General features: G+C 39.0%; 1 protein-coding gene across 1 annotated transcript in view; it reads left to right on the top strand.

The window, feature by feature from the left end:
• The first annotated feature begins 1,034 nt into the window (after positions 1-1,034).
• LAD1 (ladinin 1) overlaps positions 1,035-17,195 on the top strand; it is a 35,060-nt gene continuing 18,899 nt past the window's right edge. The window contains exon 1 of the mRNA XM_051998668.1: positions 1,035-1,700. Within this exon, the coding sequence (XP_051854628.1) occupies positions 1,663-1,700 (38 nt within the window). The 5' untranslated portion in view covers positions 1,035-1,662. The remainder of the gene's footprint in view (positions 1,701-17,195) is intronic.

Below are 17,195 nucleotides of genomic sequence, written 5' to 3' on the forward strand. Positions count from 1 at the left end.
ATGGACAGAGATTGTTTCACTTCTATCTTTATATATCTTGCTCTTAGTTGGACTAATTCCTAGCAGAGTGCCTAGCATTTAGTAGATCCATAATGAATTCTTATTGATTGATTGATTAGTGGTAATCCAACCAGGGTATATAGCATGGGGATCCCTATCTCCCTAGTCACCTTCTTATTCTGAAACCTGATTTCAATTTTCACAGAATCACAGAACACTAAAACTGGCATTCCAACTCCAAATCCCTCATTTTTCCAGATAAGGAAACTGAGATTCAGAGACAAAGTGATGCCTTTGGGCATCTGGGACTGCCTCTCTTTGTGCTACTTTCTTATACTCACTGAGAGGTTAGAAAGTTTTTTTCAGTACTTGCTGGCTCATTTAAGGAGATAAGACTTTCCCTACTCCCAGCTTCCAAATTCACCCCAAATGAGGCTGCTATGGAGCAGAAAGTAGCTACCCAGGATACTGTCACTAGATGGTGTTAGAGATGGCCTAGATCACGAATTTGGAGCCAGAAGTCCCGGGTTCAAATATTTGCTCTTTTACTTGTTTTTGATATTGGGAAAGTCACTTCCTGTTCTCTGGGCTGACATCTGTTCATTGATGAAAATAAAAAGGTTGGAATAAAATAATTTCTTACGGCTCTTTTTAGCTCTAACATTCATTCTGTGATCCTATTCTCAGTCCAGGACTATGGACTCAAATGCTGTTTTAGATACCTGTGTCCCAGTTATCTCTTCTGGGAGAAAGATGTTTGCCTCATCATATATCTTTCCCTGACTCTCATTTTCATCGCTTATCTTAAAGCTCTTGATGTTTTCGGGCAATCTTTCATAGAGCAGGGGGGGAAAGATTTTAGGGTACCCTATGCTCTCTACCTGGTGTGTGGCTTAATTCATTATAGTTTGGTAAGCCTAAATTAGATGGAGGCAGTGGGAACTGTTTGCATGTTCCGCTCAATGAAAGGGTTCTAAAGCCAAGAGTAGGGTGTGTCGGGGGGGAGGGGGAAGGGGGGTGCTGCTGCGTGCTTTAGACATGACATTACGGTACCCACTCTACCTTTTCCGCTTCACTTCCTGCTCTTGGATTTCTCTGGGCTAAGTCGGTTTACCGGCAGCCGAGCTGAGCGGGTGAGATCAGCTTGACCCCGATCCTCGGGTTTCTCGTCCCCCAGCCCGGCTCCCCTGACACCCCCCATTAGCCCGCGCCACCTGCAGGGGGAGGCAGCTCTGAGCCCCAGCTGGTCCGACTGGTTCTGAGCAGGAAGTCGCCCTCCCTCGCCCGGGGCGGCCAACCAGCCCAGCTCGGTCCCCGGCGTCTATCCGCACCGTCCTCGCCTGGGAACCTCAGGATACGGGAGCCAAGGGCCCCGGACAGCTCCCCCTGGTCGAAGGAGCCCAGCGCCGCTCTGCTTGGGGAGGTGTGACCTGGGCTCCGGAGTCCTTAGTGTCAGCGAGAGGGGGTGTCTGAGCGCGCGAGGGGTGAGATAAGGGACCATGTGATTCACCTGGGCACTGGGCTGGTGCGAGGAGGAGGGACCCAGGGGCAGGTGAGGGAAGGCACAGAGTGGATAACTGTAGGAGGTGTTTGGAGCCAAATAGAAGGAGGAAGAGGAGGAGGAGGAGGGTACTGCTCGTGGGACGAAGCTCCCCAGTGACAATGTCTATTAAGAGGAAGAACTGGTCAGCGCTGTCAAGGTGAGTGGAACAGGGGAAAGGGAGAGATCTGAGGGGGATTGGGGCAGGAAATCCTGGCTCCTTCCAGGTGTAGGAGAAGCCCTCAACACCTCGGCTCTTCTTATTTATTCTTTTTTCTTGATCAGAGATCTGGAAGGGGAATTATGAGTTGGACAAAAGATTAGTGGAGCCAGCAGACTGGGTCAGACCCAATCTACTGGGTCAGGTGTCTTCTCTCCCTGGACCCTGTGTTGTCCTGCTTGGGTAATCAGAAAAATCCTAGAATGATAATGCTAGAAAGATCTTAAAGACCTAATCCAAACCCTTCATTTTAAGGAGGTAAAATGTATAACCCTAAGAAATTTAGCACTCTAACTCAGCCCCTGTAGCTTCCTTCTTCCAGTTTTTGCAGGCTCACTTCAGGAAAGTGGAGCTGGGCTTTCCCCAAACTTTAAGTCCTCCAGACATGAGTGTGGATTTTCTTCAAGTAGCCTGTGTCCCCCCACCCCCTCCTGATATGGTTATTACCCCAGAGGCTGGGGATTGCAGAATGCTGAGCCAACTTCATCCTCCTACATAGTAGTCTGAATGTTTTTTTTTTTTTTTTTTTTAAAGAAAGACACATGCAAGAGGGATATTTGGGAAGGGAAGTTGGAAGGCCATGTACCTGATACTTATATTTCATGGCCTCTATTTGCTTCAAAGTGGTATTTCATTACAAGGATTCTAATCCCATTCATTTTCACATTTTCTGGCCAGAACACAGTGATGCTATGAAAATTAAAAATCTAGACAGCTTAGAGAAGGGCCACTATTTAGGACATATGATGGCCCAGAGGAGAGACTCTGTGTGTGTGTGTGTATGTGTGTGTGTGTGTATGTGTGTGCGTTTGTATGCATCAGGAGGTAGATGTTTTGTTCCTCAACCTCTCCTAAACAGAACTTAGCTTTGGCACACTTGGATTGGAATTGGAAGCTTACTCATGTTCCGGGTTAGCTTTCAGTGTAACTGGGGAAAGGGCAAGAGGACTCAGAACCTTGAACATTTGATTATGAAAGTCATGTCAGGGTCAGACTAAGTTTAGATGAATTTCCAATTAGAAAGAGCACAGGCAATGGATTCCTTAACCTTCTTTCCTAAGGTATATAAAATACCCATCAATTCAATTATATCAATAACTATATATGTTCCTTTCCATTTAAAGGCTGGGAAAACTAAGATTTACATAATGTAAAGGACTTGTCCAAGGTCACACAGTGATATGGCATCAGAGGTAGAACTGAGGTCCTTCAGATCCTAGGATGATAGCCAGAATTAGGCTGATGGAGATTGATGTGTATGTTAGGAGATTGGGGGGAAGTATAGATCCAAGTCAGTAAAGAAAATAGGAGCTTGAGACCCAGATAAATCAGGGGAATTATTCCAGCTCACACAGCTAATTAATAACACTTTCAGGACTAGCACTCAGCTTTTCTGATTTCTGGCTCATTGGTCTTTCCATCATTCTGGGTTATATATGTGGGACTATATTTATAAAAATATTAATAACTTCCATTCGTATAATACTTTAAGGCTTTGAAAAAACATTTTCCTATTCAACAAAATAGGTAGTATATGTATTGTTGCTTCCATTTTACAGTTGGACAATTGCTAATTCTTTAAGGTAGAAGCCTTTAATTTTTAGTATTTTAAGTTGGAGGGGGCCTTAAAAATTACTTAATATAACTTTTTCATTTTGCAGATAAGGAAACTGAGACCTAGAGAAATTAAGTCACATGCTCCAAGGTCATAATTAGTAGCAGAATCATGACAAGGTTCTGGTGTGAGGACTTTGAGTTCAATCTTTTCCAACTACCACATAGCCCTTGAGGACATACTTATGGGGACTTTTAAAGTTGGAGTGAGAGCTCAGGTTTGTTCTCAGACTACCATTTGTTTCAATGAAAAGGCCATGCCCCAGAATGTGGCTAATGCTCAGGAATCCCTTCCTTTTAGCAGGCTTAGCAGTTCCTACACTTGACTTTGCCTAGCCCTGTCCCAAGGAATTAAGTCCCCTCCTGGAGCCAGCCCCCTCTGGGCATTGGCAGTTGTTGATGGACCATCATCACCCCTGTGAGACACCTAGAGCAGAGAGAAGCTTCTTGTTGTATTAAAAAAAAAAACAAGCAGTGAGAAGCATCTGTGAGTCACCCATCACCGTAACCTGAGCCTCTTGTTCTTCAGGGCCCCCAGCTCTTTGCTGGGTGGGGCTGGGCTGAGGGTGGGGCCAGTGTGACCACAGCCCAAGCCTATTTGGGAAGAGGACTAAGGAAAACCACCCAGGAGCTGGGCCACATTTTCAGATTTTAATTGCTAATAGGATCATAGATTTAGAGATTGAGGGGACCTTAATAAATGCTTTTAAAATTGAATTAGAGAGTTTGACTTCCTCTTTTTTTTTTAAACAAATGAGAAGATTGAGACCTATAAGCATTAAATGACTTAGTTAAGCTTCCATAGGCAGCAAGTTAAGTAGCAAACCAGGATTCAAACACAGCCAATATTCTTATCAATATCTTGTGCCAGTTCCTGGGGAGCCTGAGCAGGATACTGGCAATGGGTGCCGAAGATAGATTCCTTGGGACAGAGCAGGAAGGGCTTGGATAGGGGGGAGAACATTCAGTGTTCTTGGGAAAGTGGCTTTTGGGAGAACAGCCCAGCCTCATGTTCCATCAAGGCCTGGCTGCGGATGGAGGGGACATTTACTCTCTTTTCCGGCTCCTTCAGTTGCCCTTTTGCTCTGCTTTTGCTCTTCCTTCCCTTCTCACCTTGGCAAGAGAAGCTAAGGTTGGGCTGTGGGGGGTAATAAGGGGAAGTGAGACAGGCTGGCACAGAGCAGTCCAGGCCCCGGGTTAATTATTTCCCTGAACATTGTGATGGAAGCTCAAGTCTTGCCCTGATTTATTTCCCAGACTGGGCCCTGCCCAGCCCTTTTAATTTACTAACCAGATGTTCCTGGTCTCCTGCTTCTTTAGCCCCATTAGAAGTAGTCTCAGCATGTTATAGCCTTAAGTGACCTTATGTAACAACAACAACAACAACAACAATAATAGCATTAATATGGTTTGCTAAACACCTGACAAATTTATTTCGTTTGATCCTTAAAACAACCTGGAGCAGTTGGTGCTATTATTATTCCCATCTTCCAGTTGAGAAAACTGAGGCAGATGAAAATTAAGGTCTCAAATTTAGTAAATGTCTCAGATGGAACTGGATCTTGAGCCTTTTTACTCCAGACCCAGGACTCTATCTACTAAGCCAGATGTATAAAACTTGGAGATCAGCTCATCCAGTAACTCTCCCTGCTCCCCTGCCCCTTGATGTAGCTGAGGTGCCGAGAGGGATTGGGTGATTTACCGTGGTCACACACCTAGTAAATGGCAGAGGCAGAGCCTGCCAACTCTCTTAGATAATCTCTAAAGCTCCTTTTCTTTCTAAGTTTTGTGTCTCAGCCAAGGTTACATCCTAGTCAAAGCAGAGATGAGAACCTAGTACCTGACTCCTGTGACCCAGTGCTTTTCTTCACAATAAGTGCTTGCAACTGGACATTTTTTCCACCCCCACCCCTCCAGCAACCTGGCTTTTTAAACTTAAAAAAGTATGCCCCAGTCTTGAGAAAAGTGTTCCTTGACACACTTTGAAGAATCTCTGTATACAGATGAAAGTTCCCCCATTTTAAAGATGGCCAAAACCGAATTTTTCCTCATGTCTGTGGAATGATTCTTTCTCAACTCCTTAGAAAATCTCCAAGGACCTAATTTTCTCAAAATTCTATGATCCTAAGAGGAGGCAGCAGACTATAATGGGAAAAGGAAGATCAAGATCCCAATTCTGGTATTTACAAGTCGTGTGAGCCTGAGAAAGTTATTTAAGTACTTTGAGCTCTGAACTCCTTCATCTGTGAGTAAACTGGATTTCAAGAATCTTTTAGTCTGAATCTAATGTCACAGCATCTTATTTTAAAACTTTTTGGCCTTGAGTGGATCACTTAATCTTTAAAAGATTCATTTTCACCATCTGTAAAAAAACAAACAAACAAAAAAACTAACAAGTTTTGTGTGTGTGTGTGTGTGTGTGTGTGTGTGTGTGTGTGTATGGGGTGGATGAGGGTATATTGGACTAAATGACTTCTGAGTTTCCTTCCAGCCTCAGGATGCTGGGCTTTCTGCTCTAGCACCACCAACAGAATGGGGTCAAGAAAGTTTTCCTTTGTAGATGGGAAAATATTTAATAGTTCCAGGAAGGGGGTGAAAGCTTCCCTGACTGTGTCTGAAAGAAGGAAACATCCTCATTTTACTTTTGCTTCATTTCCTATCATTTAGCTTTCTGAGGGCTTGCCCTACCTTGAGCAGAATTAAAGAGAACATTCAGAAGAGGAATCCAATTATCGGGAGGGGATCAAGGATAGAGCACTTTGTTTCAGTCTGTGAGACTAAGGCAGGAATCTTTTGTTATTTTTTATAAATACCAAATCATTGGCATAAGGTAAGATACTTATGCCCTTGCAGATTGCTATCTTCTCAGCAAATGAAAATCTTAGAGAGTTGCTTGGTGGTATTGAGGAGCTAAGTGACTTGCCTAACATCACCTCTTCATGTTAGATTTGAACCTGAATTTTCCCAACTATCCAGCATTCTTCAGCATTAGGTTTTGTTTTTGCTATTGTTTGTTTGAAGTTCTGTTTTCTTCACTTCTTCATTAAAAGCTCAGATACTTGCAGGAGATTTATAGGCATTCAGAGATATTTTAACATTTACCCTGTCTGAATATCTGGCAGTTATTTTACAGAATCACATCAGAAGTATCTCTCGACATTGAAGAACATAATTTTTTCTACAGTAATCAATATTTGGAAATTCATACTGATGTCTGACCTCCCTCTCTCTTGTTCAGGTAGATCCCACTTCCATATCCACCAAGGGTACCTCCAATCATAACTTCAACTTTCCCAAGACAAAAAAAAGTCTTCTAAAGGTTTTTAAGTTTTAGCCATTTTCTTTTATTCAGATATCTATGGCTATTTGAATTCTTGGAATCACACTTTTTCTTGGAGTTGGTATCTTGTTAGGAAGGAAAGAGAAGACAAAGGGAACCAATGATTTCAGAGCTGGATATAGGAGAGATGAATAAATTGAAAACAACAACAATGTATTAAATATTTACCATGTGCCAAGCTCTTTGCTAAGTGCTAAAAATACAAATAAAAGATCATTCCTATTCTCAAGGTTATTCATGTTTTTGATTAGTTTTTGATAGTATTTTATTTTTTCCAATTATATAAAAAACTTTTAGCATTCATTTTTACAAAATTAGAGTTCCAAATTTTTCTCCCTTTCTCCCTCAACTTCCAATTTTTTTGCTACCATAGAAAGACATGCTATAAATATTTTTATACATGTAGGTCCTTTTCCATTTTTTAATGAAGATATTAATATTCTCATAGAGGGAAACAGTGTTTATCAGCCTGCAAATATCCCTGGATGGATGATGGAAGCAGACTAGGGATATGAGGGCGAAAGCTGCCGATGTCCTGGGCCTGGATGAGTAGGACTAGTCTAACAGAGTGATTCATTTTTAGGCTCTGATCAATAAGAAGCTAACACCATATAAGGCTCCAGAGGAGGCTGGATAAATAAGTTACTTCATTTAGGGAGGAGAGCTTGTGGGAAGTGTGGCTTTTCAGGGCCTGGGGGGAGGCATTGGAGGTTACTCCAACTCAGTCTCGGGAAAGGTGACTTACCGGACAGTGATATGGTTTTCCCTTGACATAGCTACCTCTACTCTAGAGGGGAAGCCTTGTCTCAGAATATAATTGAAAGGAACTTTAGAGGTCATCTAGACCTACTGAAACTCAAATCGAAATCCCCTCTAGTGATGAGAAACCTATTACCGCCTACTGCCACTCTTGGATACTTTCAGTTTTTAGGAAGATTTTCCTTACATTGGAGCCAAAATCTGCCTCCTTGCTCCTTCCATTCAATGCTTAGTTCCCTTTTCTGGGGCCAAGCAGAAGCAGTCTAATCCTTTTTTCCTGTTACCATCCCTTCAAGTCCTTGGAAAATAACTCTCATGTCCTCTCAAATCTTTTCTTCTCTGCATTCAATATTAGCAGTTCCTAAAATCAATCCTCATGTGGTCTCTTCCTCCTCTCCAGTTTTTCAAAGTCCTTCCTAGGATGACTAACCTCTAACTGAGAAATACCCCTCTTTGCAGGAGTTGGCCTAAGAAAGGGGCTTGGTTACTGAGAAAAAAGCCCTAGAGGACAAGTCCAGGGAACTAAGAGTTACTGAGTCTGGAATAAAGCAGCTGGATGATGGAGAAGATTCTTCCCAGATAGGTACCAATTCTCAGGTTCCTGTTTAGTTTTGAAAACTGTATTGAAAACATCATTAGAGGAATGTTTTTATTGAGCATTTGGCCTGTGCAGAAAGAAATAATGTAGATGTGGTCCTTATCTCTCTTTTTTTAATTTTATAATAACTTTTTATTGACAGAACACCACACCAGGGTAATTTTTTTACAACATTATCCCTTGCACTCGCTTCTGTTCCGATTTTTCCCCTCCCTCCACCTCCTCCCCTAGATGGCAGGCAGTCTTATATATGTTAAATATGTTTCAGTCTATCCTAGATACAATATATGTTTGCAGAACCGAACAGTTCTCTTGTTGCACAGGGAGAATTGGATTCAGAAAGTAAAAATAACCTGGGAAGAAAAACAAAAATGCAAATAGTTTACATTCATTTCCCAGTGTTCTTTCTGTGGTCTTTATCTCAATGGGAAACAACAGCTCATAAATCTCTGCCATGGGGTTTAGCACCTACTGGCTATGTGATATTGGGCAAGTCATTCAACCTTGTTTGCCTCAGCTTCCTCATGTGTAAAAGAAGCTGGAGAAATAAATGGCCAACCACTCCAGAATCTTTGCCGAGAAAACCCCAAATGGGGTCATAAAGAATTAGACATGACTGAAAAAAATAACTCAATAACAGGGTCTAGCTGAACATTATCTAATTCCTATGTTCCAGGACATAGAAAGAGAAGACTTGTCCAAAGAAGGAGGAACGATGTGATAAAAACATCCTTGAACTAGGAGGCAGACAGCTAGGTTTGTAAGTCCAGACTCAGACACTTAGTAGCTTGAGTATATCACAATTCCCTGACCCTCAGTTTTCTCATCTGTAAAGTGGGAATATTAACATGTGTGCTGATTAATTGCAAAGGCCACTTGAAAAAGTGGATAGAGTCTGCCCCTGGAATTAGAAAGACCTGGATTCAAGTCCTTCCTCCCTTAGCAGGGTGAGCATGTATACATCATTAGTGCCTCTAGTGAACTTTCTGAGATTATAAAAATAGCATTTATATAGTGCTTTAAAGGTGGCAAAGAGCTATGTACAGAGTAAATATATATATGTATGTATGTGTATACATTATATATATGTGTTGTGAGGGTCAATTTATATGCAAAACATAATTATATTATATTATATATATATAACATATACCATATACATGTAACATATATACAAATATATGCATGTTTATAATTTGCTCTTTATAATAACCCATGTGAGATAGATGATATTATTATCATTTGAATTTTATAGGTGAGGCAACTGAGGCCAGAAGAGGAGAAATGGCTTGCCTTAAGTAACACAATGAATAAATATCTAAGGCAGGATTCAAATTCAGCTCTTCCTGGCTCTAGGTACAGCATTCTATCCATTGGAGAATCTACCTTTGCAGAGAAGTTGTCAATCTGGTTTGATAGAAGGAATTTCCTCACCAGGAACTCCTTATACCAGTAATATCACAGCCAGAGCCCACTGTAAATAATGGCTTACCTCACAGGGTTAGTGTAAGGAAATAAAGATAGATAATAGGGATGAAAGCCCTTGGTAAACTCAAGAGGACCCTTCAAATAGAAAGTGTTTTATGGGGATGAGATGAATTGTGCCCAGCTGCTAAAATGGATAAAAAGAAATAGATTCAAACTATAGTGAAGAGGATTGAGACTAGACTTAGAAACTCTTTTCTGGCTGTCACAAGAAGGAGTGGGGAGAGGAACTGAGCTTTGTCCCAAGGAGACTATAACCTTAGTTACAATATCTCCTTCCTAGAAGAATGGGAGAACTTTGAAGGCAGATTCTATGGCATAGAGTAGAACCTTTTTGTTTGAAGACAGGAGCCTCTAGATGAACTGGAATGCTCTGATCCCCCTATATTATTATGAAATTGTTATGTAGATAATACAGGGGCTTAAAAAGGTCTTCATATTTGGTCTGAGTCCTTAGGATGCTAAAAGGGAGTTATCGTCTGGCTATACGCTTTCTTAGACAAACAGTGGGGGATTGTCTATATTTATAAAGAATGTATGGATAGAATATAAGCTTCTTGAGAAAGGACGATTTAATTTTTGTCTTTGTTTCCTTATTGCTTGGTAAACTTAATATATGTTTGTTACAGAAGAGTATAACATTCTTTTCATAGAAAGAACATGATGATGATGATGATGATGATGGTACAGTTGGTCACAGAGCTAGACTTGGAATAACTAAGATGTGAGTTTTAAGTCTTTCCTTAGATACTCAACTTTCTCAGCCTCAGTTTAATCATCTGTATTATTAATAGCTAGCCCTTATATAGTTGTTTGAGCTGTTATTACTAACTAGCACTTATATTAATTTAAAGTTTGCAAAGTGCTTTAAAATATTATCTCATTTTTATCTAGATATTCTCATTTTTATAGATGAGGAAACCAAGGCTGATTTATCCAAGGTCACATAGCTAATAAATATTTGATGGGATTTGAACTCATTTTCCTGACTCCAAGTCTAGAGTAATGTAGCTATACCAAGGAAGGATACTTAGTGGAACCCTAGCTCAATTCTCTTTTTCCAAATGTGGAAACTAAAGTATATCAAGGGAATGTGACTGTCTGCTGAAAATGAATTAGCAACAGTATTCAAATTAGAACTCTACTCCTAGAATAATGCACTACTTTCTCTCTTTCTTTCTGTCTCTGTGTCTGTCCCCTCTCTTTCTGTCTCTTTCTTTCCTCACATCTCCTGCAGTTTGAATTTGAAGAAAGATTCTTTACCTTACAAAAGATGGACTTATAGGATTCTTTTATTTCTAATTTTTGCTGCCTCATAGTTTTTATTTTTTTTATTCTTCTAATTTGACAATGACCAATAAATATAAGCCCTTTCATATATAAAGAAATGTATAGGAAACTGTCTCTATTATTTAGAGGTTGTTTTAAAATATAAAATAAATTCATTATCATTTCAAAGCTGTTCTGCTTTTCTTTCTCTTCCCTGAATTAAAAAACCTCCAAACTTCAATGACTCTTTTTTTCTTTTTTGTACATCTATCCTCCTTCTCTAACCAATTCCTACCTAAAATTTATTTTTTAAAGGCTCTCATTTGTACCAAATAAGCAGAGTCAAACAAAAAATTCCATATGCCAACCATGGCTGACAATATTGGTCGTATATTGCACCTCAAGTTCACTTCTTCCATCAGGGGAGAAGATGCAGGCTTTATCACTAGCCCACTGAAGCAAATAACAAGATTCTCAAATTCACTTTGTAGGTGATTCAGCTTTTAAAAAATAGGATTTCTTCTCAGATTTTTTTAGGAACATGGCTAGTGGCAATCAGAAGAATTCTGAAGGAGAAGGAAATTCAATACATGGCAAAGAAAATATGGGCATTTTGACCAAGGACAGGGGAGATGACGGGATAGAGAACTGGGCTGAGGGAAGGCATCAGGGAAAGAGTCTTAGAATAGTCTCTAATTACCCAAGAGGAAAGAAGTCTTCTTCCCCAATCCAAAGTCAGGGGCTTAGGACACATTGGGGTGAGATTGTTGAGAGAGTTAAGGTCAGTGGCTCAGGGAAAAGCCTCCCATAGTCTGGCTAATCTCTGCAAGCCTTATCTTCTATCTGAACATGCCCTAGAAAGCTAGTCCCTTTACCTTTTCTCACAACCTTGATTTGCTCAGAGTACTCTCTTCACCACTCTGTTCCCACTAATGCTTTTCAAAGTCCCATTCCCCATTCAGGCTCTCTTCCCAAATCTCCTTTGAGCCTGCTCACCTCTCAGTAACCTCTTGTTCCTCTGGACTCTTGCAGCCTTTCTTGGCAGTGAGCACAGCACAATATAATAGTATTTGTTTTTGGCTTTCTCCTCTTCCTCAACATTAGAGACAACAAGCGGCTGTGGAAAAGCACTGGCCTTCACCTACTACAAACTCATGGCATATGATCTTAGCTAGGGCCTCAGAGATACTGGAGAGGCCTTCTACTATTCCCTTATCAGTTCCTTAGGTCATAGCCCATAGGGGCTCTTCCAAGTCTTTCTTCTCACTTCCTACTCCCAATTAATGCTCTTTTATTTCACTGATATTGAGGAAAGAAAGAAAGAAAGAAAGAAAGAAAGAAAGAAAGAAAGAAAGAAAGAAAGAAAGAAAGAAAGAAAGAAAGAGGCAAGGAAGGAAGGGAGAGAGGGAGGAAAGAAAGAAAAATGAAGAAAAGGAAGAAAGAACGAAGGAAGGAAGAAGGCATGAAGGGAGGAAGGAAGGGAGGGAGGGAGAAGTGAAGAAAAAGAAAGGAGGGAAAAGGAGGGACCAAAAAGGGAAAGAAGGAGGAAAGGAGAACCAAAGAAGAGAAGGAAGAGAGAAGAAAAATAAGAAAAAAAGAAAAAGAAGGGAGGAAGGAAGGAAAAAGAAGAAAAATTTAATAAAGTATCTTTAAAATAAATAGGAGAAAAAATTCAGAAGATGGCACAAGCAATGTAATTGTTACTACATTAAATTGAATGTACATTAAACAAGCTATCTAACTGTATTTTATGGTTTCATATAATAGTTAACATTTGTAAAACACTTTAAGGTTGCAAAGTCCTTTATGTATATAATCTTATTTTATTTGCACAATAACCTTAGGAAGTAGATGCTATTGTTATCACCATTATTTTATAGATAAGAAAATTGAGGCAAGGTTGCAGCTAGATGGATAGTGGATAGAGCACCAATCCTGGAGGAAGGAGGATCTGAGTTTAAATCTGACCCTAGATACTTACCATTTATTATCTATATGACCCTGGGCAAACTACCTAACTCTAATTGCCTTGCAAAAAAAAAAAAAAGAAAGAAAGAAAGAAAGAAAGAAAAGAAAAAAGAAAAAAAATTGAAGCAAAAAAGAAGTTATGGTGATTGTTTCTTAGTTCTTTGCATACTGAAATGGTCATGTGCATTGCAGAATAAGTCTCATAATAAAAAAGAGTGATTGATGCCATTTGCCTTTGAGTTTCCTCAGTCTCTGATCCTTCATTCCTTAAATTTTCTTGGCATTACTATGTGCTGTCCCCCTCTCAAATCACAAAGAAACAACTATCACTACTCTTTATTCAAGTTAATTCCTGTACTTGTTTCTTTGATTTCATTCCCTCCCGGTTCCTCAAAGATCTTGTTCCCAGATTCTTCCTTTCTCTCTCTTTATATTTTAAGTCTTTCCTACACTGATTTTCTCCCTGTCTTCACACATGGTAAGATCTTCCCAGCCCTTAAAAAACATCAAAGCTTTCCTGTTGTTTCTATCTCTTCTTCCCTGAACTTCTTGCAAAAGTTGTTTTTGTTGTTTTTAATTTCACTGCCTATAACCCTTGCAATCTGGCTCCTGATCACTACCAAAATTGGTCTCTTTTACATTACCATTGACCTCCTAATTTCCAATTCCAGTGGCCTCACCATCACCACCATTAGTCCACATCCCTCCTTAACTTCTTTCCAACTTTTCACACTGTTGATCACCCCTACTGGATAACACTTCAAGATTCAAGAACATGATATTTTCCTAGTTCTTCTAGGTGTGTCTTTGCCCTTCTTCCCTTCTCCATCCCGACTCTCTTCCTTGGAGAATTTCATTCACTGCCAGGATTTCGACTACCAACCCCAAAGAAGTTGACTCCCAAATTTAAATCATTAGTCCTGACCTCTTTTCTGAACTCCAGACCCATATCCTGAATTGGCTACAAGACATTTCTACCAGGATGTCTCGTCAGCTCCTCATAGTCAACATATCTTCAAATGAACTTATTATTTCTTTTTCAAACCTGGTCTTCTTTTGAAATACAAGTTCCAGTTTATGACTTTCATCCACATGAATGTTGTACATCCATTATCCCATGTTTATAAACTTTGGTTTGTCTTTAATTAGAATGTTGGACTTGGAAGGACCTTCAGATGTAATCTAAGTCAACACGAAGAAGAATCCTTTCTATTCCATTCCAAATAAGTAGTCATTAAGTCAATGCTTGGAAACATGCAGTAAAGTCTCAACTTTTAGCCTGGCAAAATTCCAGAATGTCTTTATAAAGGGATGGTTTGTGAGCATTTAGAAGGGGAACTATTAATATTAAAATTATAGATAGCTTTACCAATGATAGGTCATATTGGAATAACCTTATTTCATTTTGAGGGTGGGGAACAGGAATTAGGTGGGTAATTGGGGAAATGTTTATAGACATAAAATACTTAGATTTCAGCAAAGTTTTTGGTTCAGTCTTTTACGTTATCATTGTGGATACCATGAAGAAATATAGGACCCATTACTGTCAAAGCAGCAGCCCATTCTACTTTTGAACAACTGTGATTCTTAGAAAGGTTTTTCTTATATAGAGTCAAAAACTCAACCCTAAAATTCTATTCCTAGTCATGCTCTCTGGAGGCAAGTAGAAAAAGTCAATCCTTCTTCTTCCATTTAACAGACCTACTAATTGATGACAATCACCATGCTTATTAGGGAATATAGTGGCTAGAATGTGAGCTTTGGAATTAGGAAGAACTAAGTTCAAATATTCTCTTAGATACTTACTAGCTGTGTGACTCTGGGCTAGCATATTTATGTAGCAGTTTAAGGTTTGCAAAACACTTTATAAAAATTACCTCATTTTATCCTCACAATAACCCTGGGAAGTGAATATTATTATATTTATTATAGTTAAAGAAACTAAAGTTGATGTATATTAAAAGACTTGACCAGGGTCATAGATCTGGTAAGTATCCAAAGACATAAAGGCCTTGCTGATTATAAATCAAATGCGCTATTCACTTCTTTATTTAATTGCCAATAGACGTTAATAATTATTATTAAATTCCATTTCCCACACCACCTGAAATCTTGGATTTTCTAGGCTAAATACTCCCTGTTCCTTAGGCTGATCATCATGTGGCACAATTTACTGTCCATGTCCTTGTCACCTTCATCTGCATACACTCCAGATTTTCAATTTTCCCCATTTCCTCTCCTCTTATGTCTCATATGTCAGGTCTTGTCAATTCTATCTTAGAGACATTTCTTACATCTGCCCCACTCCTTTCTAGCCTGTCTTCTCCAGCTCACTCCATTAATATTAACCATTTGGATAAATGCAACAGCTTTCTTATAGATCTTCTCTCCCCCTTTTTAGGTTATGTATGTGCATTCACTTTTTAACATATTTTCATATGAATCATGTTGGGAGAGAAAAATCAGAACAAAAGGTACAAATCACAAGGGAAAAATAAAATAAAAAAGGTGGAAGTAGTATGTATTGATCCACATTCAGTCTCCATAGTTCTCTCTGGATGTAGATGGTGTTTTCCTTCTCAAATTTATTGGAATTGCCTCCTCCAATCCATCTTGATCCCTCTCCCAAATCCATTTTTCATATTGATGCCAGAATCATCTTTCTTATGAAAAAAAATCTGGTTCATGTTATTTTTCTGATCAAAAATGTTATAAGTGGTTTTCAATTGATTCCCAAATAAAGTTTGGACTATTTTGTCTGAATTTCAAAACTTTTCATGATCTATCCCTACCCTACCTTTTTAGTGTTATCTCATATAATTAAGTTCTCATTCTTTTCCAGCCAGACTGGACAACTCTCTGTCCCCATGAAATTATAGATTGTATTCTTATACTTCCATACCTTTATCCAAGCTGTTTCAGTGGCTAGAGAATGACCTCCCTTCTTTCTCTGCCTGTTGAACTCCAGTATCTTCTTAAGTACAAATCAAAGCCCATCTTTTTCAGGAAATCTCCCTTTATTTTGGAAATAACTTTTCCCCATCCCCCACAGCTCTTTTCTTTGTAACTCTCAAATTTAATTAATGGGTACTATTGTGTATAGTTATGGGACCTTGGAAAAATCAGCAAACCTCTCCTAATCTCAGAGTCTTATTTGTGAAAATGGTGATTATTTCATTCAATAAGTGTTTATTAATCATGTACTATTCCTCAGGTTCTGTTTTGAGCACTGGGGATACAAAGATAAAAACAAAACAGTCCCTGTCCTCAAGAAGCTTAGGTTCTATTGGGGGAAGGAGTGAAATAATTATTTTGTAGTGCCTTCCTTTCAGGATCATCAGATGAAATTAAATGATACAGATAAAATGCTTGGTAAACCTTCAAGTGATATGTGTGTGTGTGTGTGTGTGTGTGTGTGTGTATGTGCGTGTGTGATATATATATATATATATATATATATATATATATATATATATATATAGAGAGAGAGAGAGAGAGAGAGAGAGAGAGAGAGAGAGAGAGAGAGGAAGAAGAGAGAAGGAGGAGGATATGGGACACCCTCACCTCTTCTTTTTCCTTTCTCTGCTCCTCCTTGAACTGCACTAGAAAAGAGAACACTGTGTCTTAGCCAAATTTTGTGTTTCTCCTGGTAGCTTACCTAGTGTTTTACACAAGGAAGATGTTTGAAAAATATTGTTGATTTGACTTGAAATCAGATGACGTGGGTTTAATTCTGCCACTTAACTTGTCATATAACCGTGGACAAGTTATTTGTAGAGTCATGTTGTAGAGTTATATTATAGACCTAGAATTGACCTTAAAACAATTAAGTCCAATTCTCTCATTTTCCAAATAAGAAACCTGATCAGAGAGAATTGGAAAAAAAACTTTCCAGAATCATAAAGTTAGAAAATAACCAAAGTGGACTTGAACTCAGTTCTTTCTGACTCCAAGTCCAAACCACAAGCTTATGGAAAAATTCTTGAACATATAATTAAGGACATTTGTGAGCATTTAGAAAGGTAAAGCAAAGGGAAAAAGGACCAATATATGCAAAATTATTTATAGCAGCTTTCTCAGTAGATCACATATCTGAAGAATGAAGGAATGATTTGAGGAATGACTAAAAAAAGAGATAGTTATGTGAATGTAATAGAATAATATTGTGCTTTAAGAAATGATAAAATGGACAATTTTAGAGAAACCTGGGAAAACTTGTGTCAATGTATTCACAGTGAAGTGGGCTGAATCAGAAGAACTTATCAAATGACAATATTATAAAGACAAATAATTTTGAAGCCTTAAGAACTCTAATTATTACAGTGACCAACTATTATTCCAGAAATGATGATATTTGCTTTTTGACCAAGAGATAATAGATTCAAGACACAGAATATGAGAA

This window comes from Antechinus flavipes, chromosome 4, assembly GCF_016432865.1.
Source record: "Antechinus flavipes isolate AdamAnt ecotype Samford, QLD, Australia chromosome 4, AdamAnt_v2, whole genome shotgun sequence".
Lineage (NCBI taxonomy): Eukaryota > Metazoa > Chordata > Mammalia > Dasyuromorphia > Dasyuridae > Antechinus > Antechinus flavipes.